Raw genomic sequence first — 22,189 nt, 5'->3', positions numbered from 1 at the left:
ATTCCTAGAAACATATGACCTTCCAAGACCTACGCAGGAAGAAACAGAAAATCTGAACAATACAATTACCAGTAATGAAATCAAATTGTTAATCAGAAAACTTCCACCAAACCAAATTCCAGGCCCACATACTTCACAGGTGAATTCTAGCAATCATTTAAGGAATACCTAATACCCATCTTTCTTCAAGTACTCCAGAAAGTAGAAAAGGAAGGAATAGTTCAAAACCCATTCTATGAGGTGAGCATCACTCTAATTCTTAAAGCAGAAAAAGACACAACAAGAAAAGAAAATTATAGATCAATATCCCTGATGAACAAAATATTGGCAAACCAAATTAAAAAAAAATAGATAAGAAGATGATTCAAAATGGTCATATGGGATTTATTCCAGGGATGTAAGGATCATACAATATCCAAAAATCAATCAATGTGATACACCACATTGATTGATGGAATGATAAAAAACACAAAAGGAATGATAAAAAACATTTGGGCATCTCAATAAATTCTGAAAAAGCATTGGACAATATTCAACATCCATTCATTATAAAAACTCTCAACAAATTGGTTATAGAGGGAACATACCTCAACATAATAAAAGCCATATAAGACAAACCCACTACCAACATCATACTCAATAGTTAAAAGCAGAAGGCTTTTCCTTTAAGGTCAGAAACAAGACAAGGATGCCCACTCTCACCACTTGTATTCAACATAGTACTGGAAGTCCTAGCTTTGGTAACCAGATAAGAAAAAGGAATAAAAGGCATCTAAATGGTAAGGAAGAAGCAAAACTATCGCTATTGGCAGATGATATGATACTATATATAAAAACCTAAAGAGTCCACCAAAAAACTATTCAAACTCAGAAATTAATTCAGTACAATTTCAGAATACAAGATCAATATATACAGAAATTGGTTGCATTCTTATGTACTAAAAATGATCTAGCAGAAAAAGAAATGAACAATTCCATTTATAGTTACATCAAAAAGAATAAAATACCTAGTAATAAACCTAACCAAGGAGGTGAAAGACCTGTACTCTGAAAACTATAAGATACTGATGAAATAAATTGAAGAAGACACAAATAAATGGACGTTTATTCCATGCTCATGGATAGGAAGAATATACCATTAAAATGGTCATCCTGTCCAAAGGAATTTATAGATTCAATGCAATTCCCATCAAAATACTAATGGCATTTTTCAATAAACTAGAGCAGAGAATCCTAAAGTTTATATGGAACCACAAAAAATCCCAAATAGGCAAAACAATCTTGAGAAAGAAGAACAAAGCTGAGAGTGTCATATTCCCTTATTTCAAACTATACTACAAACCTACAGTGATTAAAATGGTATGTTGCTGGCTAAAGAACAGATACATAGATCAATGCAATAGATTAGTGAGCCCAGAAATAAACCCACATGTATGTGTTCAGTTAATATATGACAAAGCAGGCAAGACTATACAATGGGTCAAAGACAGTCTTTTCAATAAGTGGTTTGGGAAAACTGGACAGCTACATGCAAGAGAATGAGAATAGATCACTGCACTGTCTTACCCCATACACAAAGGTCAATGTTAAATGGATTAAAAACTTAAATGTAAGACAGAAAACTCTTACAATAAAACATAGGGGAGAATCTCTTGAATGTCAACATGAGAAATTTTTTCTGGATATGTCTTCCCAGGCAAGGGAAACAAAACCAAAATGAAACAACTGGGACTACACCAAACTAAAGTTTCTGCACAGCAAAGGGAGCCCTCAACGAAACAAAAAGGCAACCTACCATATGGGAGAATTTATTTGGAAATGATATATGTGATAAGGGGCTGATATCCAAGATATATAGAGAACTAATACAACTCAAAACAAATAAAAAAAATAATCCAATTTAAAAATGGGCAGCAGAACTGAATAGAGATTTTTCCAAAGAAGACATACAGATGGACAACAGACACATGAAAAGACACTCAATGTCACTAATCATTAGGGAAATGCAAATCAAAACCACAGTGAGTTACCCCTCACACCAGTCAGGATGACCACTACTTACAAAAAAAGAAATAACAAATGCTGGTGAGAATGTGGAGAAAAGGGAATGCTTCTACTCTGTTGGTGACCATATGGAGGTTCCTCAAAAAACTAACTACAAATAGAAATACCATACGATGCAGCAATTCCACTTCTGAGAATTTACCTGAAGGAAATGAAATCAATGATTTGAAAAAATACATGCACACCTATGTTCATTGCAGCATTATTTACAATAGCAAAGATATGGAAGCAACATTAGTGTGCATTGATGGATGAATGGATATAGAAGATGTGGTACGTATACACAATGGAATATTACTCGGTCATTAAAAGGAAGAAAATCTTGCCTTTTGCAGCAAAGTGGATGGACATAGAGTATATCATGCTGAGTGAAATAAGCCAGGCAGAGAAAGACAAATGCCATATGATTTTACTTATATGTGAAATCTCAAAAACAAACAAGAAAGAAATAGGCCCACAAATATAAACAACAGACTGCTGGTTTCCACAATGAAGGGGGTGGGAGAATGGGTGAAAGAGGTGAAGGGGATAAAAAGTTACAAACTTAAAAATGTAAAATAAATTAGACATATGAATTTAAGTAAAACAGAGATTATAATCAATAATATTATAATATATTGCTATGATGATGGGGTAACTACACTTACTGTGAGAAGCACCTAATAATGTTGTACATCCAAAACCAACATAAAATTGTATATCAGCTTTACTGCAGTTTAAAATAAAATAAAATATAAAGTCTGGAAGTTTTCCAGACTTAGGAAGTAGCATAATTGTGAAAGAATGCATAGTGATTTCAGACAACTGCAAATACTTCAGGATAGCTAAAGCCTAGGGATAGGGCAGACTGGAAAGAATACATGACATGCTAAAGATTTGGGGTTTATCTTAAAGACTGAGAATCCACAGGAGAATTTTAAGTTAGGGAGTAACAGAGCCAAATTTGCATTTAAAAGATGAATTTGAAAGCATTATGGAAAATGGGGAATAAATCTGAAGGCAAGGAGAGCAGTTAAAAGGTTGTTACTAGAGTCTAGGGAGAAACTAAGGCAGTGATAGTAGGGACCAAAGTATAGATCAGATATTAAGGATGTAGAATCTATACGACTTGGTGGCAAATTTTGAAATGTAGGAAGGAGGTATTAGAGGGAGGAAGGAGTCAAGGATTACTCAAGTTCTGGTTGGGGGCAAGTGGGTAAAGAGTGGTGCCATTTACAGAGGAACACTGGAGAAGGAGTAAGTTAGGTAGGAAAAAAATTTCACAAGCATAAAGAACTGCAGAAGGCTGCTCAGTATTTTAGACTTAAACAGTGCATCACATATACTTTCCCATTTAATCCCTTTAGTTAAGGAGATGAAAACAGGCTCATACCGCTTAAATAGTTTACCCAAGATTACACAGCCTAGGACATGAGTCTAGAGTAGACCCCAAGTTCAATATTCATCCTACTTCTTCAAAGCTACTTTGCCAGAGACTTTGAAGCAAAGTGGAAGAGCACTTTAAAAAATGAATGAAGGTGAGATAGAGGATTAAAGATGGTGGCGTGAGCAGTGAGACAGAGGCTTCCTCCAAAAACTGCATATAATAAAAATATATAATTAATACAACTAACCCTGAGAGAGCAACAGGAAAGAGGACTGTGCCAGACTGTATACACCTGGAGAAAAGAGCAGACCTCACAGAACAGGGTAACGTAACAAAGCCGTGGCCTGGCAGGACCTAAGCCCTTCCCCCACCCCAGCTCACTGGCTGAAGGAAGAGAAAGAGTGGGGAGGGAGTGGAGGCCTGGGACTGCTGAATATCTAACTCTGGAGACCTGCTCTGGGAGCACAAACCTACATTTCATGGTGCTTTCATGATACTCTCATGATTATGGAATTGGAAAGCTAACACAGGCAGAATTCCTGGAGCGACTGAGACTCCAGCCACTTGTGGAAAGCAGGGATCCATATCCAGCTGCTCTGGGACAAAATAAAGGTAGGCAGTCTGAGAGAATTCCTAACAAGGAAGCCCTTAGCATGAGGGCTGCTAAAGGGGCAAGGATTGCACAGAGCTTAATGCTCAGGAGAAAGGACAAGCAGACAAAATTCTCTGGGTGCACTCTGCCCAGCAGTTGGGAGCTTTCACAATTTTCAGGTGCTTCAGCTCCCTGGCTGGCTACACAGCTCCAAGAACCTCCTCCATAACAGGCAGCCTACTGCACCTTTCTCCTGGCCAGCCCCACCTGGCTCACAAAGTGGCAAACACTACCCTGGTGTTATGCCAGCCAGAGGGAATATTTGTCTCCAGCAACTACAAACACAAAGCATAGAGGCTTATACCTGTGTGCTCGGCCCACTGGTTCAGGTAGTGGGGTCAGGCATGGTGGTCAGAAAGCAGGAAACAGCCCTTTCCTCCTCCGAGGCACAAATACCATTCCCCTACAACCCCTGATATTGCTTCAGGGGCTGATCAATTCCAGAGAGTAGAGCTTATGGGCATTAGAGGGTGCCGTATACAAATATGAAAGGCCAAAGGAACCTGTTTCCAAGTAAAATTATAAATACAACACCTGAGAAAGAAAAAAATGACATCAATCTTATGAATTTTCCTGAAATAGAGAGCAAAATAAAAATCATTAACATGCTCCTGGGGGTATGGAAAGATGTTCAAGAACTCAGGAATGAGTTCTGGTTGGAGATCCAATTGTTGAAGAGCACAATGGAGGGTATTAGAAGCAGATTGGATAAGGTGGAGGAGACAAAAAATGAAATAGAAACCAGAGAAGATGAATACAAAGAAGCTGAGGCACAGAGAGAAAAAAGGATCTCTAAGAATGAAAGACTATTGAGAGAAATGTGTGACCAATCCAAATGGAACAATATTCCCATTATAGGGGTACCAGAAAAGGAGAGAGAGATAAAGGGATAGAAAGTATCTTTGAAGAGGTAATTGCTGAAAACTTCCCCAATCTAGGGCAGGAGACAGTTTCTCAGGCCATGGAGACCAAAAGATCTCCCAACACAAGAGACCCAAGGAAGACAACACCAAGACATATAATAATTAAAATGGCAAAGATCAAGGATAAGGACAGACTATTAAAATCAGTCAGAGAGAGAAAAAAGATCACCTACAAAGGAAAACCCATCCAGGCTATCATCAGACTTTTCAGCAGAAACCTTACAGGCCAGAAGGGAGTGGCAAGATATATTTAATGCAATGAAGCAGCAGGGCCTTGAACCAAGAATACTCTACCTGGTAAGATTATCATTTAAATTTGAAGGAAGTATTAAACAATTTCCAGATAAGCAACATCTGAGAGAATTTACCTCCTAAAAACCATCTCTACAGTGTATTTTGGATGGACTGATAGAAATGGAAGTGTTCCTAAGGTTAAATAGCTATCACCAGAGGTAATGAAAAGGGATAGACAAGGAGTACAGAATATGATACCTAATATATAAAGAATGGAGGAGGAAGAAAAGGAGGGGAATAAAAAGAACCTTTAGATTGTGTTTGTAATAGCATATTAAGTTGGTTAAGTCAGACTCTTAGATAGTAAGGAAGTTAACCTTGAACCATTCATAACCATGAATCTAAAGCCTGCAAAGGCAATAAGTACATACCTATCGATAATCAACCTAAATGTAAATCGTCTGAATGCACCAATCAAAAGACATACAGTCACTGAATGAAGAAAGAAACAAGACCCAACAATATGCTGCCTACAAGAGACTCACTTCAAACCCAAAGTCATACACAGAATAAAAGTGAAGTGTTGGAAAAGGATATTCCATGCAACTAACAGGGACAAAAAAGCAGGTGTTGCAGTACTTGCATCAGAAAAAATGGACTTTAAAACAAAGAAAGTCACACAAGATGAAGAAGGACAGTACATAATGATAAAGGGGTGAATCCAACAGGAGGGAATAACCATTATAAATATCTATGCACCCAACACAGGGGCACCTACATATGTGAAACAAATACTAACAGAATTAAAAGGGAAAATAGAATGCAATGCATTCATTCTAGGAGACTTCAACACTCCACTCACTCCACAGGACAGATCAACCAGACAGACAATAAGCAAGGAGACAGAGGCATTGAACAACATATTAAAACAGATGGACCTAACACATATCTACAGAACCTTACATCCAAAAGCAGCAGGATACACATTCTTCTCAAGTGCACATAGAATACTTTCAAGAATAGATCATACACTAGGCCACAAAAAGAACCTCAGTAAATTCACAAAGATTGAAATTGTACCAACCAGCTTTGCAGACCATAAAGGTATGAAACTAGAAATAAATTATGCAAAGAAAATGAAAAATCCCACAAATGCATGGAGGCTTAACAACATGCTCCTAAATAACCGATGGATCAATGACCAAATAAAAACACAGATCAAGCAATATATAGAGACAAATGACAATAATAATTCAATACTGCAAAATCTGTGAGACACAGTGAAGGCCATGCTAAGGGGCAAGTATATGGCAATACAGGCCTGCCTACTGCAGGATAGAAAAACAATTTCATATGAACAGTCTAAACTCATAATTAACGAAACTACAAAAAGGAGAACAAATGAGGACCAAAGTCAGTAGAAGGAAGGACATAATTAAGATTAGAGAAGAAATAAATAAAATTGAGAAGAATAAAACAATAGAAAGAATCAATGAAAGCAGGAGCTGGTTCTTCGAGAAAATAAACAAAATAGATAAATCCCTAGCCAGACTTTTCAAGAAAAAAAGAGAGTCTACACATGTAAACAGAATCAGAAATGAGAAAGGAAAAATCACTACAGACACCACAGAAATACAAAGAATTATTAGAGAATACTATGAAAAATTATATGCTAACAAACTGGATAACCTAGAAGAAATGGACAGTGTTATAGAAAAATACAACTTTCCAAGGATGACCCATGAAGAAACAGAAAATCAGAAGAGACAAGTTACCAGCAAGGAAATTGAATTGGTAATCAAAAAACTACCTAGGAACAAAATGCCTTGACCTTATGACTTCACCACTGAATTTTATCAAACATTTAGAGAAGATCTAATACCCTTTTCTCCTTAAAGTTTTCCAAAAAGTAGAAGCAGAGGGAATACTTCCAAACTCATTCTATGAGGCCAGCATCACTCTAATACCAAAACTAGACAAAGACACCACAAAAAAAGAAAATTACAGAGCAATAAACCTGATGAACATAGATGCAAAAATACTCAACAAAATATTAACAAACCAAATTCAAAAATACATCAAAAAAATCGTCCATCATGATCAAGTAGGATTTATTCCAGGGATGCAAGGATGGTACAACATTCGAAAATCCATCAACATCATACACCACATCAACAAAATGGACAAAAACCACATGATCATCTCCATAGATGCTGAAAAAGCATTTGGCAAAATTCAATATCTATTCGTGATAAAAACTCTCAACAAAACGGGTATGGAGGGCAAGTACCTCAACATAATAATGGCCATATATGACAAACCCACAGCCAACATCATACTTAACAGCGAGAAGCTGAAAGCTTTCCTTTAAGATTGGGAACAAGACAAGGATGTCCACTTTCCCCACTTCTATTCAACATAGCACTGGAGGTCCTAGCCATGGCTATCAGACAACACAAAGAAATAAAAGGCATCCAGATTGGCAAGGAAGAAGTTGAACTGTCCCTGTTTACAGATGACATGATATTGTACATAAAAATCCCTAAAGAATCCACTCCAAAACTACTAGATCTAATATGTGAATTCAGCAAAGTTGCAGGATACAAAATCAGTACACAGAAATCTGTGGCATTCCTATACACTGACAATTAACTAACAGAGAGACAAATCAGGAAAACAATTCCATTCACAATTGCATCAAAAAGAATAAAATACCTAGGAATAAATGTAACCAAGGAAGTGAAATATCTGTACCCTGAAAACTACAAGACACACTTAAGAGAAATTGAAGAAGATACCAATAAATGGAAACACATCCCGTGCTCATGGATAGGAAGAATTAATATTGTCAAAATGACTATCCTGCCTAAAGCAATCTATACATTCAATGTAATTCCTATCAAAATGCCAACGGAATTCTTCAAGGAACTAGAGAAAATCATTCTAAAATTCATATGGAACCACAAAAGACCTCAAATAGCCAAAGCAATTCTGAGAAGGAGGAATAAAGCTGGGGCCTTTATGCTCCCCAACTTCAAGGTCTACAAAAAAGCCACAGTAATCAAGACAATTTGGTATGGGCACAAGAACATATCCATAGACCAATGGAACAGACTAGAGAGCCCTGATATAAATGCAACCATATATGGTCAATTAATATATGATAAAGGAGCAATGGATATACAATGGGGAAATGACAGCCTCTTCAACAGCTGGTGTTGGCAAAACTGGACAGCTACGTGCAAGAGGATGAAACTGGACTATTGTTTAACCCCATACACAAAAGTAAACTCGAAATGATCAAAGACTTGAATGTAAGTCATGAAACCATAAAACTCTTAGAAGACAACATAGGCAAACATCTCCTGAATATATGCATGAGCAACTTCTTCCTGAACGTATCTCCTCAAGCAAGGAAAACAAAAGCAACAATGAACTCATGGGACTACATTAAACTAAAAAGTTTCTGTACAGGGCCCAGTGACTGGCTGAATGTGAAGAAAAGGAGTGATGGCCACTGGGTTTTGGCTCCCAAATGGAGCCATTCATGGGAGCGGAGTCATGGGAGAACCAGCCACTGTGAAGACCGATGTTCGGTCAGTTTGGGATCTGTAGAGTCTTTGGTGTCTGGAGGTCACCAAATCCAGAGCTCAAAACACTGTTCAAGTTGAAGATAGAGATTTGAATTTCCATGGCACCACAGCAAGGTTGGGGGATCTCGCAAACCACCAGCAGTGCCACCACCACCTACTGGGCCCCAGCACTCCCCACCCCTTGCTTTCCCAATTTGGCTCTGGAAACAGACTAAGCGTAGCAAAGTGCAGGGGGCCACCTACAGCTCCACACTTCATAAATGTCCATATTGTTGGAGTTTTTGAATGATCATATATTTTGCTTTATAAGGTTTTTTAGGGGTTGGAATTGGTTTTTATTGAAATGATAGTCTTTATACTGTTGCAGTCTTTTATAAGACATTGTTATTGTCCTTAATAACATGTTGTGCTTTTATAACACATACATTGAAACTCTTCTACTGAAAAAAAAATCTAAATGCTCAGTTTTAAACACCCCATTAAAATATTGCTATTGTGACTAACTGTATACTTACATTATGCCAAACCTCAACCTTATCACTGTCCTAAATTTAAAATCCAAGAACTTAACGACAACGAAATAGGAGAAAGGAAATATAATATTAGTCAAGAAGCTACAATATCAATGTCTTTTTATGAATTCTTAAGAAAAACCAACAGGAGTAATGTCATCTTTAAAGCTTTTATTAAACACCATTTCAAGAAAAGGTATAGAAATTAATAAATGAATTTAAAATGATATGTACATTAAACACAAAAGAGTTTTGCTATACACTTTCCCTTGATGTGTGGGTTTATTTTGCCAGATACAAAACTTCATATATAATCAAGAACTATTTTTTTAAGACATAAAACCATGAATGTAAATGCCATCTAATTTTATACAGGGATACTTCATTTTATTGCACATTACTTTATTGCACTTTGCAGATACAGCATTTTTTACAAATTGAAGGGTTGGCAACCCTGCATTGAGCAAGCCTATTAATATCATTTTTCTAACAGTATTTTCTCACTTTGTGTATCTCTGTCACATTTTGGTAATTCTCAATATCTCAAACTTTTCAATTATTATTATTTTTGTTACAGTGAACTGCGACCAGTAATCTTTGATATTACTATTGTAATTGTTTGGGGCACCACAGTTGCACCTATGTAAGATGATGGATTCAATCAATAAATGTTATGTGTGTTCTTACTGTAAAAAAAAAGTTTCTGTACAGCAAAGGACACCATCAACAGAACAAAAAGGCATCCTACAGTATGGGACAATATATTTGTAAATGACATATCCGACAAAGGGTTTACATCCAAAATATATACAGAACTTACATGCCTCAACAACCAAAAAGCAAATAACCCAATTAAAAAATGGGCAGAGGATATGAAAAGGCAGTTCTCCAAAGAAGAAATTCAGATGGCTAACAGACACATTAAAAGATGCTCCACATCACTAATCATCAGGGAAATGCAAATTAAAACCACAATGAGATATCACCTCACACCAGTAAGGATGGACAGCATCAAAAAGACTAAGAACAACAAATGCTGGTGAGGATGTGGAGAGAGGGGAACCCTCCTACACTACTGGTGGGAATGTAAGCTAGTTCAACCATTGTGGAAAGCAATATGGAGGTTCCTAAAAAAATCTGAAAATAGAAATACCATTTGACCCAGGAATCCCACTCCTTGGAATTTAACCAAAGAATACAACTTCTCAGATTCAAAAAGACATATGCACTCCTATGTTTACTACAGCACTTTTTACAATAGCCAAGATATGGAAGCAACCTAAGTGTCCATCAGTAGATGAATGGACAAAGAAGATGTGGTACATATACACAATGGAATACTATTCGGCCATAAGAAAGAAAGAAATCCTACCATTTGCAACAACGTGGATGGAGTTGGAGGACATTATGCTCAGTGAAATAAGCCAGGTGGAGAAAGACAAATGCCAAATGATTTCCCTCATTTGTGGAATATAACAATGAAGCAAAAATGAAGGAACAAAATAGCAGCAGACTTGGAGAATCCAAGAATGAGCTAGTGGTTACCAAAGGGGAGGGGTGTGGGAGGGCGGGTGGAGAGGGAGAGAGAAGGGGATTGAGGGGTATTATGTTTAGTACACATGGTGTGGGGGATCGCGAGGAGAACACTATAGCACAGAGAAGGCACTTAGTGAATCTGTGGCATCTTACTACACTGATGGGCAGTGACTGCATTGTTGTATAGATGGGGATTTGATGATATGGGTAAATGCAGTACACACATTGTTTTTTCATATGAAATCTTCATAAGAGTGTATATCAATCATATCTTAAAAAAAAGAAATAGAGAAGGCACAAATAAAGTACACCAGAACTACAAAGGTGGACGTGATTCACATTCAGACAAGACTTAAAAGTTATAAACAAAGTTTTGCACAACTTTACAGTAATAAACTTTGACCCCCAAAGGATATTTGGTAAGATCAGGACACTGATTGTCACAACATGTGGGGCAGGGGTAAAGGGGTGGGTGGGTGTTGCTGACATCTGCTAAACACAATAGGCCTCACAACCAAGAATCAGCCTTCCCAAAGTTTCAATCATGCCAAAATTGAGAAACCCTGACCTGGATTAAACTGAAAAGCTTCTGGGGAAATATTAATTATCAACATGGACCCGTGAGGAAACTGAAAATCTGGATAATGCAATAACTAGAAATGAAATTGAAATAGTTTTCATAAATCTACTTGTCTTCAAAAGACACCAGGTGAATAAATCCTACCAGGTGAGTACTACCAAGATTTCAAGGAACACAGTTTTCATTTCATACAAACAAGTTTTATATAAACTATCAAAGTAATTTCACAAGCAAGCATAACCTTGACACTGAAGCCAAATAAGGACACCAAAAAATAAAAGATTATAGACCAATATGATTTAAAAGCAAAGATGCAAAAATCCTAAATAAAGTATTAGTAGATTTAATCTAGTGCATATTTAAAATATAGTTCATCATAACCATGGGTGCTTTATCTTAAGAATAAAACTATGGTTCACCATAAGGAAACATAGATGTAATTCACACATTAACCAAGTAAAGGAATAAATTATATGATTTCTTTCAATACATGTAGGAAATGCATCCAATAAAATTCAACGTTCATTCATAATAATATTAATGATGAAGTTTTAGGAAATGAAGGAGAGAAAGAAATTATTTTAAAGAGAAAAATGGTATCTTCTGGAAAACAATACAGACATATTTAATGTTGAAACATTAGAACAGTCCATTAAAGTCAGGAACAAGAACTAGCACCACTATAAGAGTTATAAAGATTTGAAAGGTAAAGACACAACTGTTAGTATTTGCAAATGATATGACTGTATATATAGAAAATCCAGAAACATTACATTCAAACCATTACACCTAGTGAGTTAACATAAAATGTGGATATAAGTACACAAAAATCATTTTCCCATACATTATAATAACCAATTAAAATATAAGAGAAAAAAATCTTGTCCTTAAAGCAACAAAAATTATCAAGTACCAAGAAATAAACCTAACAAAAAATGTGCAAGGTTTTTATGGAGAAAACATAAAGTTTACTGAAAGAAATAAAAGAAAGCCTGAATAAATAAATATACACTGTTCATAGACAGGAAAGCTAAATATTGTTAATATGTCCATTCTCTGCAAATGAATCATAAACTCAATGCAATCACAATAAAAATCAGGATTTTCCTTAAAACATGACTAGATAATTCTAATGTTCATATGAAAGATTAGAGCTTGCGAATAGCCAAGGTAGTGCAATATCGATGGAGTGGAAAAATTAATGGAACAGACTAGTGATCCAAAAACAGATCCATGGGTAAAATCAAAGTAGCATTTCAAATCAGTGGGAAGACAATAACTAATTAAGTGGTGTTAGTGCAATTGGCTAACCATTTAGGAAAATATTATGCTGAATTTCTACCTAAGCCCATTTATAAAAATAAATTATAAAGGAATTAAAAGAGTTATGGATAAAGAACAAAACAATAAACGTGTTAGAAAAAAATTATAATGTTATGATGGTGTTGGGGGCAGGAAGGCTTTATTAGTTTCTTAGGGCTGAAATAACAAATTGCCACAAACTTGTGGTTTAAAACAACAGAAATTCATTCTCTCACAGTCTGGAATCCAGAAGTCTGATTCCAAGGTGTCCACAGGGTTGGCTCCTTCTGGAGACTGATGGAGAATCTGTTCCATGCTTCTCTACTGGCTTCTTGTGGCTGCTGGCAATTGTTGGCATTCCTTGGCTTGTAAATGTGTCACTTACATCTCTGCGTCTGTCTTCACATTGCCTTCTCCTCCCTGTGTCTTCTTTACCTATGAGGACACTTGTCATTGTATTTAGGGCTCAGTAGGAAAATCCAGCATGATCTCATCTCCAGATCTTCAACTGAATTACATCTGCAAAGGCCCTTTTTCCATATAAGGTCACATTCACAATTTCTGTGGGAATATAACTTTTGGGGGGCCACCATTCAACCTACAATAAAGGCCTTCTAAAATAAGGCAAAAAAGAAAAGACTCATAAATTTGACTTCATTAAAAATAAGAGCAACATTAAAAAAGACATCATAAATAATAATTAATAGACAAACCACTTATGGAAAAATGTGCTATATCTCTTTTAGATTATTTATTTTTTAAGTTAAAATCCAGAATACATAAATATATAATTCCTGTAAATCAGTAAGAAACATGCCAATAGAAAAATGATGAAGTATATAGACACTTCTTAATGAGAAAAAGTAAAATAAATGAACATAATATAAAATATAAGTTAAATAAAGTAAACATAAAAAATGACATTAGTATTCAGGCAAATAAAAGTAAGCTACCATTTTTCACCCATTAGATTGCTCAACATCAAAGTTTAATAATAGCAAGTATTGGTAAAGATGAGGGAAATGGAGACTTTCACATACTTCTGTTTGGTGCATACAATCAAATTTGCAATGCTTATTTCCAAAACATCTGCATGCATTCACAAGAAGACATATATATTTTTTCCCTGAAGTATTGTTTTCAAGAGTTCTAACATGGAAACAAACTAAATGCTTAACAATAGAAGAATGCCTATATAAACCATGATGTTTAAGGTAGATCTCTACATAATAACATAACTAGATCTCCATGATGTAATTTTGAATGAATAGGGCAATCTGCACAACAATAGACAGTATGGTATTGTTTATATTAAAAGAATATACAGAAAACAACAATATTTCACATGCATTTCCATATATATATGTAAATCCATAGGAAATAATCTGGAAGGAGACAAACCAATCCCATAATAGTGGTTAACCTTTGGGAAGACTGTGATTGTAGGTTATAGACACAGGAAACTTTAACCTTATCTGTAATATTTTAACTTTTGTCATGAAGAATACGTTCACATATTATTCATACAATTTTTAAAAATTTTTCAAGAGAGTGAATGGGAAATAATGGAGATAGTGTATAGAGTAATTTTTTCAATAAATTTAATAATAAAAGATCTATTATTAATTAATAATAATAGCTAAGCAAACTGTGGGACATCTACTAGAGGGAAGATTAATATAGACATTAACATAAAATGTAAAACCACGGGAAAAACCTATAGAATGTGAATTTCAAAAAATTTTGGATTTTTGAAAATTAGTATGATTAAAACTTCCAGAAAATATAAGGCAGCAACAATACAAATATTCACAGGAACTTCAAAATAAAATTTTATTCAAGAGTTAAGCTATATAATTAGTGTACAATTAATCAAATGGAACAATCACCTTCAATAAACTGATTGGCAAGACTTCCAGACCTGCAAGACTTGGCTATAACTTCGCTGATAATTCTGACATATCTAAAGAAAGAATGTGTCAGTGAGCCTTGGAAGCATTGAAAAGGGAGAATCGGTGAAGCCAATATAAACAGAGCAGTCTTTTTATTTCTTCATCTTCCTGTGCCTTAGTTACTCCCTCTCTAAGGGGGTTAATAATCATATTTGCTTTGTAGGGTTATTGTATAAAACAAAAGAGCACTTGGTAAAGAGTCATGCTTATACATTATTAAAGGTAGGGAATGTGGTGGTCAGGCTAATATAAACTGTCACAGTTCTATTTCTCATTATCAACCACCATCCTGGTTTTCAAACATCAGTCTCTCATGCTGTAGTCAGCATGAGTCAGCCTCCAGAGTCAGACCAGCTCTTGGACACAGAGGAGATCAAGATTGTGAGGCTACAGGACTGAAGGTTCAGCCTGGACTGAGGTTGAAAGCATCAAGATAATGTCATCCAGCAAGGCCTCTTGGTAGCCAGCCAGGTACCCTTCTTGATACCTTACCTTTGGCATTCCTAATGTATTCATCCTTATAAATAACTTGGGGGTTGGGGGAGGTCTGTGCATTAGAAATTTTAAAACCTTGAAAAAATAAACTAAAATATTAAAGGTGGTTGTGGGTGTGAAGGAATTACAGGTCATTTGCTTTCATTTTCTATACTATCCAAGTTTTCTTTGGTGAGCATCAATTGCTTTAATATTTTTAAAACATGTTTGAATGCTGGTAAAGTGAAGAAAAAGAGAGGGCAGAAGTTTCAAGGGAACGAGGGTAGAGAACGGGCTTTTTGAGGCTACAGGCTGAGGTGAAGAATCAGGGGATTAGGGGCTGAGAGGGAACAACCAAGCATTCTGCTCCAAAATGAAGCAGGTTTCCCTGGAAAAACTTTTCCTCCCTCTCTGCACGTGGGCCTTAAAGCAGCCTGTTGTGTGCCAGTCACGGCATTTGCATAGTTAGTGACTTCAGTGGAAACTATTTGCTTGAGATTTCTAGTGGATAGTTGTGTCCAAGTGTATCACTGGCCTTTTAACCCGGAAGTCCCAAATCCCAGTTCTTGAGCATTCCCTCCTTCATCATCATTACCAAATATTTGCTAATCTCTTGTAGGTGCTGTCTTTATGCTAATTTGGGCCGGGGTGAGGGTGACGGCTGGAACAGAGGGAACTTACTGGGAGAGACTAAATTTAGAAAAATAGATGAATGAGAATGCAAAGTCACAATGGTGGCTAGAGAAGGTTTAGAATCAGATTCTCGGTGCTGGATTTGAAGGGTCAATCGGTCTAATTCCCCTACCCCGCGATTCAGAGAGCAAGTGGTACCTAAACCTAGCGTGGAAAGACTTGCAGGGTTTGGATAAGCGGAGAACAAAAGGGGATTGAGGGTGCGGGGACGCAGCAAATGGAGAGAGCAAAGGTCCTGGGGCCAGGACACCCGCCAGGGTGCGAACCAGTTAACGCGGCCAGTGATCTGTGTTACCAGCTGGCTTTTTTCTAGCCTCCCTTTAGCTCCCTCCCCTTTATTTTTCAGCTTAGTCTTTGGTGCCTCGGCCTTGTGACCTACGTGTGCACGAGGGAGCCTTCTAAAGCAGTTATGCTATCTCCTCCAGCTCCTTTCCAGCTAAAGCCTTTCAGAGCAATCGCTCGCTCCCAGTCCATTTCCCCGCCTGGGACACTTGCTTCCTCAGAGCGTGCTACTGCCCCTTCTTTTCCAGCCCGCCAATAAGTCAGTTTATAAGGAATAAAGTCTCTTAGGGAGTTCTTTCTTGTTTGGTTTGGATCGAAGGGAGGAGTTTAATCTAAGCTTTTAGTCAAAAGTATAAAATACGATCAAGACCCAGAAATCCCAATTCTTTAGACCTTGAATGCAAACGTGCGTCTTGCCTTTTGGGTTGGAAGTTACAATAGGTTCCTAACCTAGTCCGGTATGAGGAACCAGAAGAAAGAGCCTTGTCAACATCCTGTGTGCACAGCAAGTGTGGAAAACTGAAACAGTCATTTGAAGTGTTTCGAAAATAAACCTCTGCGAGCACATTACCTACGGTATCACATTCTCGGCCCTGGGGCGGGCGGGGACGCTGGGACCGGCGCAGGCGGGGTCGACGCAGAGGGCCTCTGGAGTGCAAAGCGCAGCTGCCAGGACCCAGCGCCGCCCCGCCTCTCGCTCGCGCCTCCCGAGAGGTGGAGGCAGCGCTGCGGCCGTTGACCTGCTGCCGGCGGCCGTGCGGGACGCTCTTGGCCATCCGAGTCGCAGGGAGCTGGGCGGAGCATGCCGGAGCCACACGCTGGGACTGGGTGGGCGTAAGGATAACAGAGAGCGGCGCTGGGGGCGTAGTGGTGGGCCGCTAGCTGGCGTGGAGCAGAGAGAAGGGTGCTCTACAGCCGCGGCCGGAACAGCAGGCGGCCCCAGATCCGAACGGTGGGAGGGGTCTACTAGGCCTGGCACTCGGGCTACCCCAGCTTCGGGTGAAGCTGTGTTGGAGCCTGCTTCTTCGAAGCACCGAGGCCCCTACGACACCCGGGCCATTTCTCTGAGGGTATCGGAAACGTGACGTGATGAGGAGCCGGAGTAACTCGGGGGTCCGACTGGACGGCTACGCTAGGCTGGTGCATCAGACCATCCTGTGCCATCAGGTAAGTGAGGGATGGATGTCTCACGTAATCACCAAGGAAATGTAGGTGACAGCCTGGACAGAGACCTTGGGTGAACCCTCGCGCGAGTGTGTGTGTGTCTCTCTCTGTGTGTGTAGCAGGTTCTCCCGCCCCCTAGCTGGGGAAGTCATAAAGGACCTGAAAAAACGATAGGAGCTGGGCCAGGCACTTTTAGCCGCAAGTCCTAAGTCGTGGCTTCTGAACCCCCTGTACCCAAGCCACAGCTGGGTTCCAGGAGTCAGAGTTGAAAGATGTGTTGAAGCTTGTGTATTGACACCTCTACCCCCCACCCCAGTTTTGGCATCATCTCCTAGCCCCTCCCGCCAAAGAGGTAGGGGAATATTTACTCATCTTTAGACTATTGGGAAGACCTGAACTACCTTGTAGATACAGTTAATTAATTATATTGCCTCTACTTTAATGCTGTTTTTTTGTTGATAGTTCTTCTTAACTGGAGAGTTAAAACATTGTCTTTTTATTAACAGTACCCACACTTCAGACTTCTAAGATTTCAGTCAGCTCTTTTCCCTTATTCAAGATAGCATTTGCATGCACTTGGTCAGAAGAGGAGGTTATAAAACTCAGGAGTGGGGAAGTAGAAGAAAGACCAAAGTCCCTAAGTAACCCATTTGATAGATTCTGTCTCCTCATACCAACACCCTATGGTTACATGTCCATCCTCTTTTTCTTGGCCTTTCAGAATCCCGTGACTGGCTTGCTTCCAGCCAGTTATGATCAGAAAGACGCCTGGGTCCGGGATAACGTGTACAGCGTCTTGGCTGTGTGGGGTTTGGGCCTAGCTTATCGAAAGAATGCAGACCGGGATGAGGATAAGGCAAAGGCCTATGAACTTGAACAGGTACTCAGATAAAAAATACAGGGAAATCTGGAGCTGGGGGGTGGGAGGGCAGAGAGCAGGGATTGAAAGAATGTAGCCCGTAAGAGGTAAAAGAACTGTATTTTGTCTTTCTCTTTCTTCCCCTTCCTGAAACTACATTCCAAAGAGCTTTCCTGTATTGTACTCAATTTTTTTGGCCATGGAAACTTGAAACTTGCTGATTCAGGAGGAGAGGCCACAGATCGTTCTGTTACAGTGGAAAATCCTGTCCTGGGATCTTTGCTAAAATGTGTAATCCTCTAAGTAAATGTATTTTGCAGTTTCCAGAGTATTTATTCTCATTGAGAAGAATGTTTGGGAGCAGGTTATCTACCATTTTACTTCATTTTTGAAAAGTACAGGTGGTATTTAAGGGTAACAGACACAAATGGGCAGAACTCCTCAACTAGACACAAGTGAAGATTGTTGACTTTTAAACCTGTGCATGAGGCTGGGATACATTTCCGTGTATTTGTATCTTCTTCAGTGTCTTATAGTTTTCAGAGTATAGGTCTTTCACCTCCTTGGTTAGGTATATTCCTAGGTATTTTATTCTTTTTGATACAATTGTCTGTGGAATTGTTTTTCTGATTTCTCTTTCTGCTAGTTTGTTGTTAGTATATAGAAATGCAACAGGTTTCTGTATATTGATTTTGTATCCTGTGACTTTGCTGAATGTGTTTCTAATAGTTTTTTAATGGAGTCTTTCAAGTTTTCTATATATAATATCATGCCATCTGCAAATAATGACAGTTTTACTTCTTCCTTACCAATTTGACTGCCTTTTATCTCTTCATCTTGCCTGACTGCCCCTGGCTAGGATTTCCAGTACTATGTTGAATAAAAGTGTTAAGAGTGGGCATTCTTCCTTGTCTTGTTCCTGATCTTAGAGGAAAAGCTTTCAGTTTTTCACCGTTGATTATGATGTTGGCTGAGGGTTTGTCGTATATGGCCTTTATTATGTTGAGGTATGTTCCTTCTATTCCCATTTTGTTGAGAGTTTTTATCATGAATGGATGTTGAATTTTGTCCAGTGCTTTTTCTACATCTATGGAGATGACCATATGGTTTTTATCCTTCCTTTTGCTAATGTAGTGTAGCATATTGATTGATTTACGAATATTGTACCATCCTCACATCCCTGGAATAAATCCCTCTTGAATGTGATGGATGATCTTTTTGAGTATTTTTTAATTCAGTTTGCTAATATTTTGTTGAGTATTTTTGCATCTATGTTCATCATGGATGTTGGTCTGTTTATCACCAGGGAAATGCAAACCAAAACCACAATGAGCTATCACCTCACACCAGTCAGAATGGCTAATACCCAAAAGACAAGAAATAACAAGTTTTGGCGAGGATGGGGAGAAAAGGGAACTCTCCTTCACTATTGGTGGGAATGCATATTAATCCAGCCACTGTGGAAAACAACATGGAGGTTCCTCAAAAAACTAAAAATAGAAATACCATATGGCCTAGCAATTCCACTTCTGGGAATTTACCCAAAGAAAATAAAATCACTTATTTGAAAAGATCTATGCACATCTGTGTTCATTGCAGCATTATTTACAATAGCCAAGGTATGGAAGCAGCCCAAATACACATAGATGAATGCATAAAGAAGATGTGGTACATATACAGAATGGAATATTGCTTAGCCATTAAAAGGAAGGAAATCTTGCCATTTGCAACAACATGAATTGACCTAGAGGGTATTATGCTAAGTGAAATAAGCCAGGCAGACAAAGACAAAAACCATATAATATGGAATCTAACAAAACAAACAAAAAAAATAGACTAAAAAATATGGACAACAGACTGTTGGTTACCATAAGAAGGGGTGTGGGGGGATGAGTGAAGTTGGTGAAGGGGATAAAGAGGTACAAACCATGAATTGTAAAATAAGTTAGTTGTAGAAATGGAAGTTCAACATATAGAATATAAGCAATAATATTATAATATCTTGGTATGGTAATGGGAACTAATTGTGGCAAGCATCTAGTACTATATATAATTTTTGAGTCACTATGTTGTACATCTGAAATAATATTGTACATTAACTTTATTCCAATTAGAAAAAAATAAACCTATTACCACTGTTTCAGAACTTATACCCTCCAACCCCAACTCAAAATAAAGTCAAGAGTCAGCAGACACCTTTAAACTAACTTTTAAGTCCCTAACTTTCAGTAAAGAAGTATCCTTTATAGAACTCTTTAGGCACAGGGTGCTGTGTCTTCTTGAATAACCAAGAAAACAATATTCTGGGCTACATGGAACTCTTTTTCCTTTTTTATTAAAGTACCATTGACATACAATCTTATGATGGTTTCACATAGACAACACAGTGGTTTCAACATTCACCCTACATGGTACTCTTAACATTGAGATACTCTGCTGTCACCTGTAGGGTGCATGTGAATTATTTTCCGTTAGTGGAAATGATTCTCTCTACACCAACCATTTTCTTAAGTGGTCTCCCTCAAACTTAGACAATCTGATCTCCAGTCTTCATCTATAAATCAAAATATTGAGATTTTGTTTTTTGTTAAGGGCACCAACATACTGTGGGGTTGCAGTCCTTAGCCATAGAGAAGTTACACTGTGTTGTCCTCTGCAATAGTAGGCATTTTTCAAGTTGTTATTAGGTACTTAGGTCCATCAGAAAAATTTGTTCATCCTATTGCTCTAGCCCAGATCAATATTTTTATAACTTATAGAAATAATACATAACTATTGTAAGAATTTGGAAAATATAGAGGAGTGTTAAAAAAAATCACCTGTAATCCTACTCCTTCTCCACCCCTGAAATCTTACATCCAACCCTAATGTTTTGCTGTTTTGTTTGTTTTGTTTTGCTAGAAGTTAATACCCATGGAACAAAACCCAGGATTCCATACCCTGGTACAATTTGACCTTTTTTTCAGTGCTATTAGAAAAAATCTGATGTCTCCTTACTGACCAGTCATTCTACAAACGTGACATTTTTCCTGTGGCCCAGGTAGAAAGAATTTAACAGAAGAAGGTGGGGAAATTTGGGAAACATTAAATTGTTCATTCTAAAAGTTTCATGCTCCATTAATTTTTCACATAGCCCAATTTGTTGGAGTTATCCTCCAACAAATACTTTTCATTATACCTCATAACAACTTTGGAATGTCTCAGAAACATCATGACAGTAGGAAACATCTTCAAAAAAGACATTTCTTTGGGAATTCTAAAATTTCTATGAACTTTTATTTTTGAATTAAAACAGATTTTATTATTAGGTCTCAACTTTTCTTTCTCAAACCTGACTCAGTTAATTCAGACCAGAGACAGAAAAGCATCTCTATAAAGTGCCATATAGGAAATATTTTTGGCATTGTGGGTCACCTGTGGTCTCTGCCTAACTACTCAGCTCTCCCATTATTGCCCCAAAGCAGCTAGAGACAACATAATTAAATAAGCATGGCTATATTCCAATAAGCTTTATTTACAAAAACGGGCAGTGAGCTGGAGTTGTCCCTAGGTCTACATGAGTGGTTTTGAATCTGGGTATACATTGGCATAACTTGGAAAGTTTTAAGAAATACTTGTCCTGGACCCCACTCTATAATAATTTAGATAAATCTTGAAGGGCAGCCCAGGGGCATTCAATATTTTTAAAAAATCTACCCAGGTGATTCTAAAGTGTAGCAGGAATAATAACTACTGACCTATGGCCAATAAATGAGCACAGATTATACCCCACCTACTGTCAACTTTCCCTTACTGTATGAACAAACCCATCCCTTCCCTCCAACTCTCACCTTGATTTCTCTCTGAGAAATAATGTCAGAGAACTAAAGAGAATTCTGGATAAAACTAGGTCAAGGATTTTAGTTGACTCTTCTATCCTAAGTTAAGATAAATTTATACACATATGGGTTTTTACAAATGCCCTTTTCTCTTAGTCATATAGATAAAGACACAGACCCATAAA

The 22,189-nt window shown here is 37.7% G+C and overlaps 1 protein-coding gene across 6 annotated transcripts in view; it reads left to right on the top strand.

Annotated features, from left to right (window-relative positions):
* Positions 1 to 16,837: 16,837 nt before the first annotated feature.
* Positions 16,838 to 22,189, top strand: part of PHKA1 (phosphorylase kinase regulatory subunit alpha 1) — a 177,051-nt gene continuing 171,699 nt past the window's right edge. For 4 of the 6 annotated variants that reach the window (XM_037002881.2, XM_037002880.2, XM_037002883.2 and 1 more), the window contains exons 1-2: positions 16,840 to 17,330; positions 18,049 to 18,207. In XM_037002881.2, coding sequence (XP_036858776.1) covers positions 17,253 to 17,330; positions 18,049 to 18,207 — 237 coding nt within the window. In that variant the 5' untranslated portion in view covers positions 16,840 to 17,252. Of the gene's footprint in view, positions 17,331 to 18,048; positions 18,208 to 22,189 lie in introns of all 6 variants that reach the window. The other 2 variants (XM_073227881.1, XM_037002882.2) reach the window with 2 other exon arrangements.

This window comes from Manis javanica, chromosome X (genome assembly GCF_040802235.1).
Source record: "Manis javanica isolate MJ-LG chromosome X, MJ_LKY, whole genome shotgun sequence".
NCBI classification, from domain to species: Eukaryota; Metazoa; Chordata; class Mammalia; order Pholidota; family Manidae; genus Manis; species Manis javanica.
The sequence above is the reverse complement of the archived record's forward strand: the minus strand, read 5'-3'. Positions and strand labels throughout refer to the sequence as shown.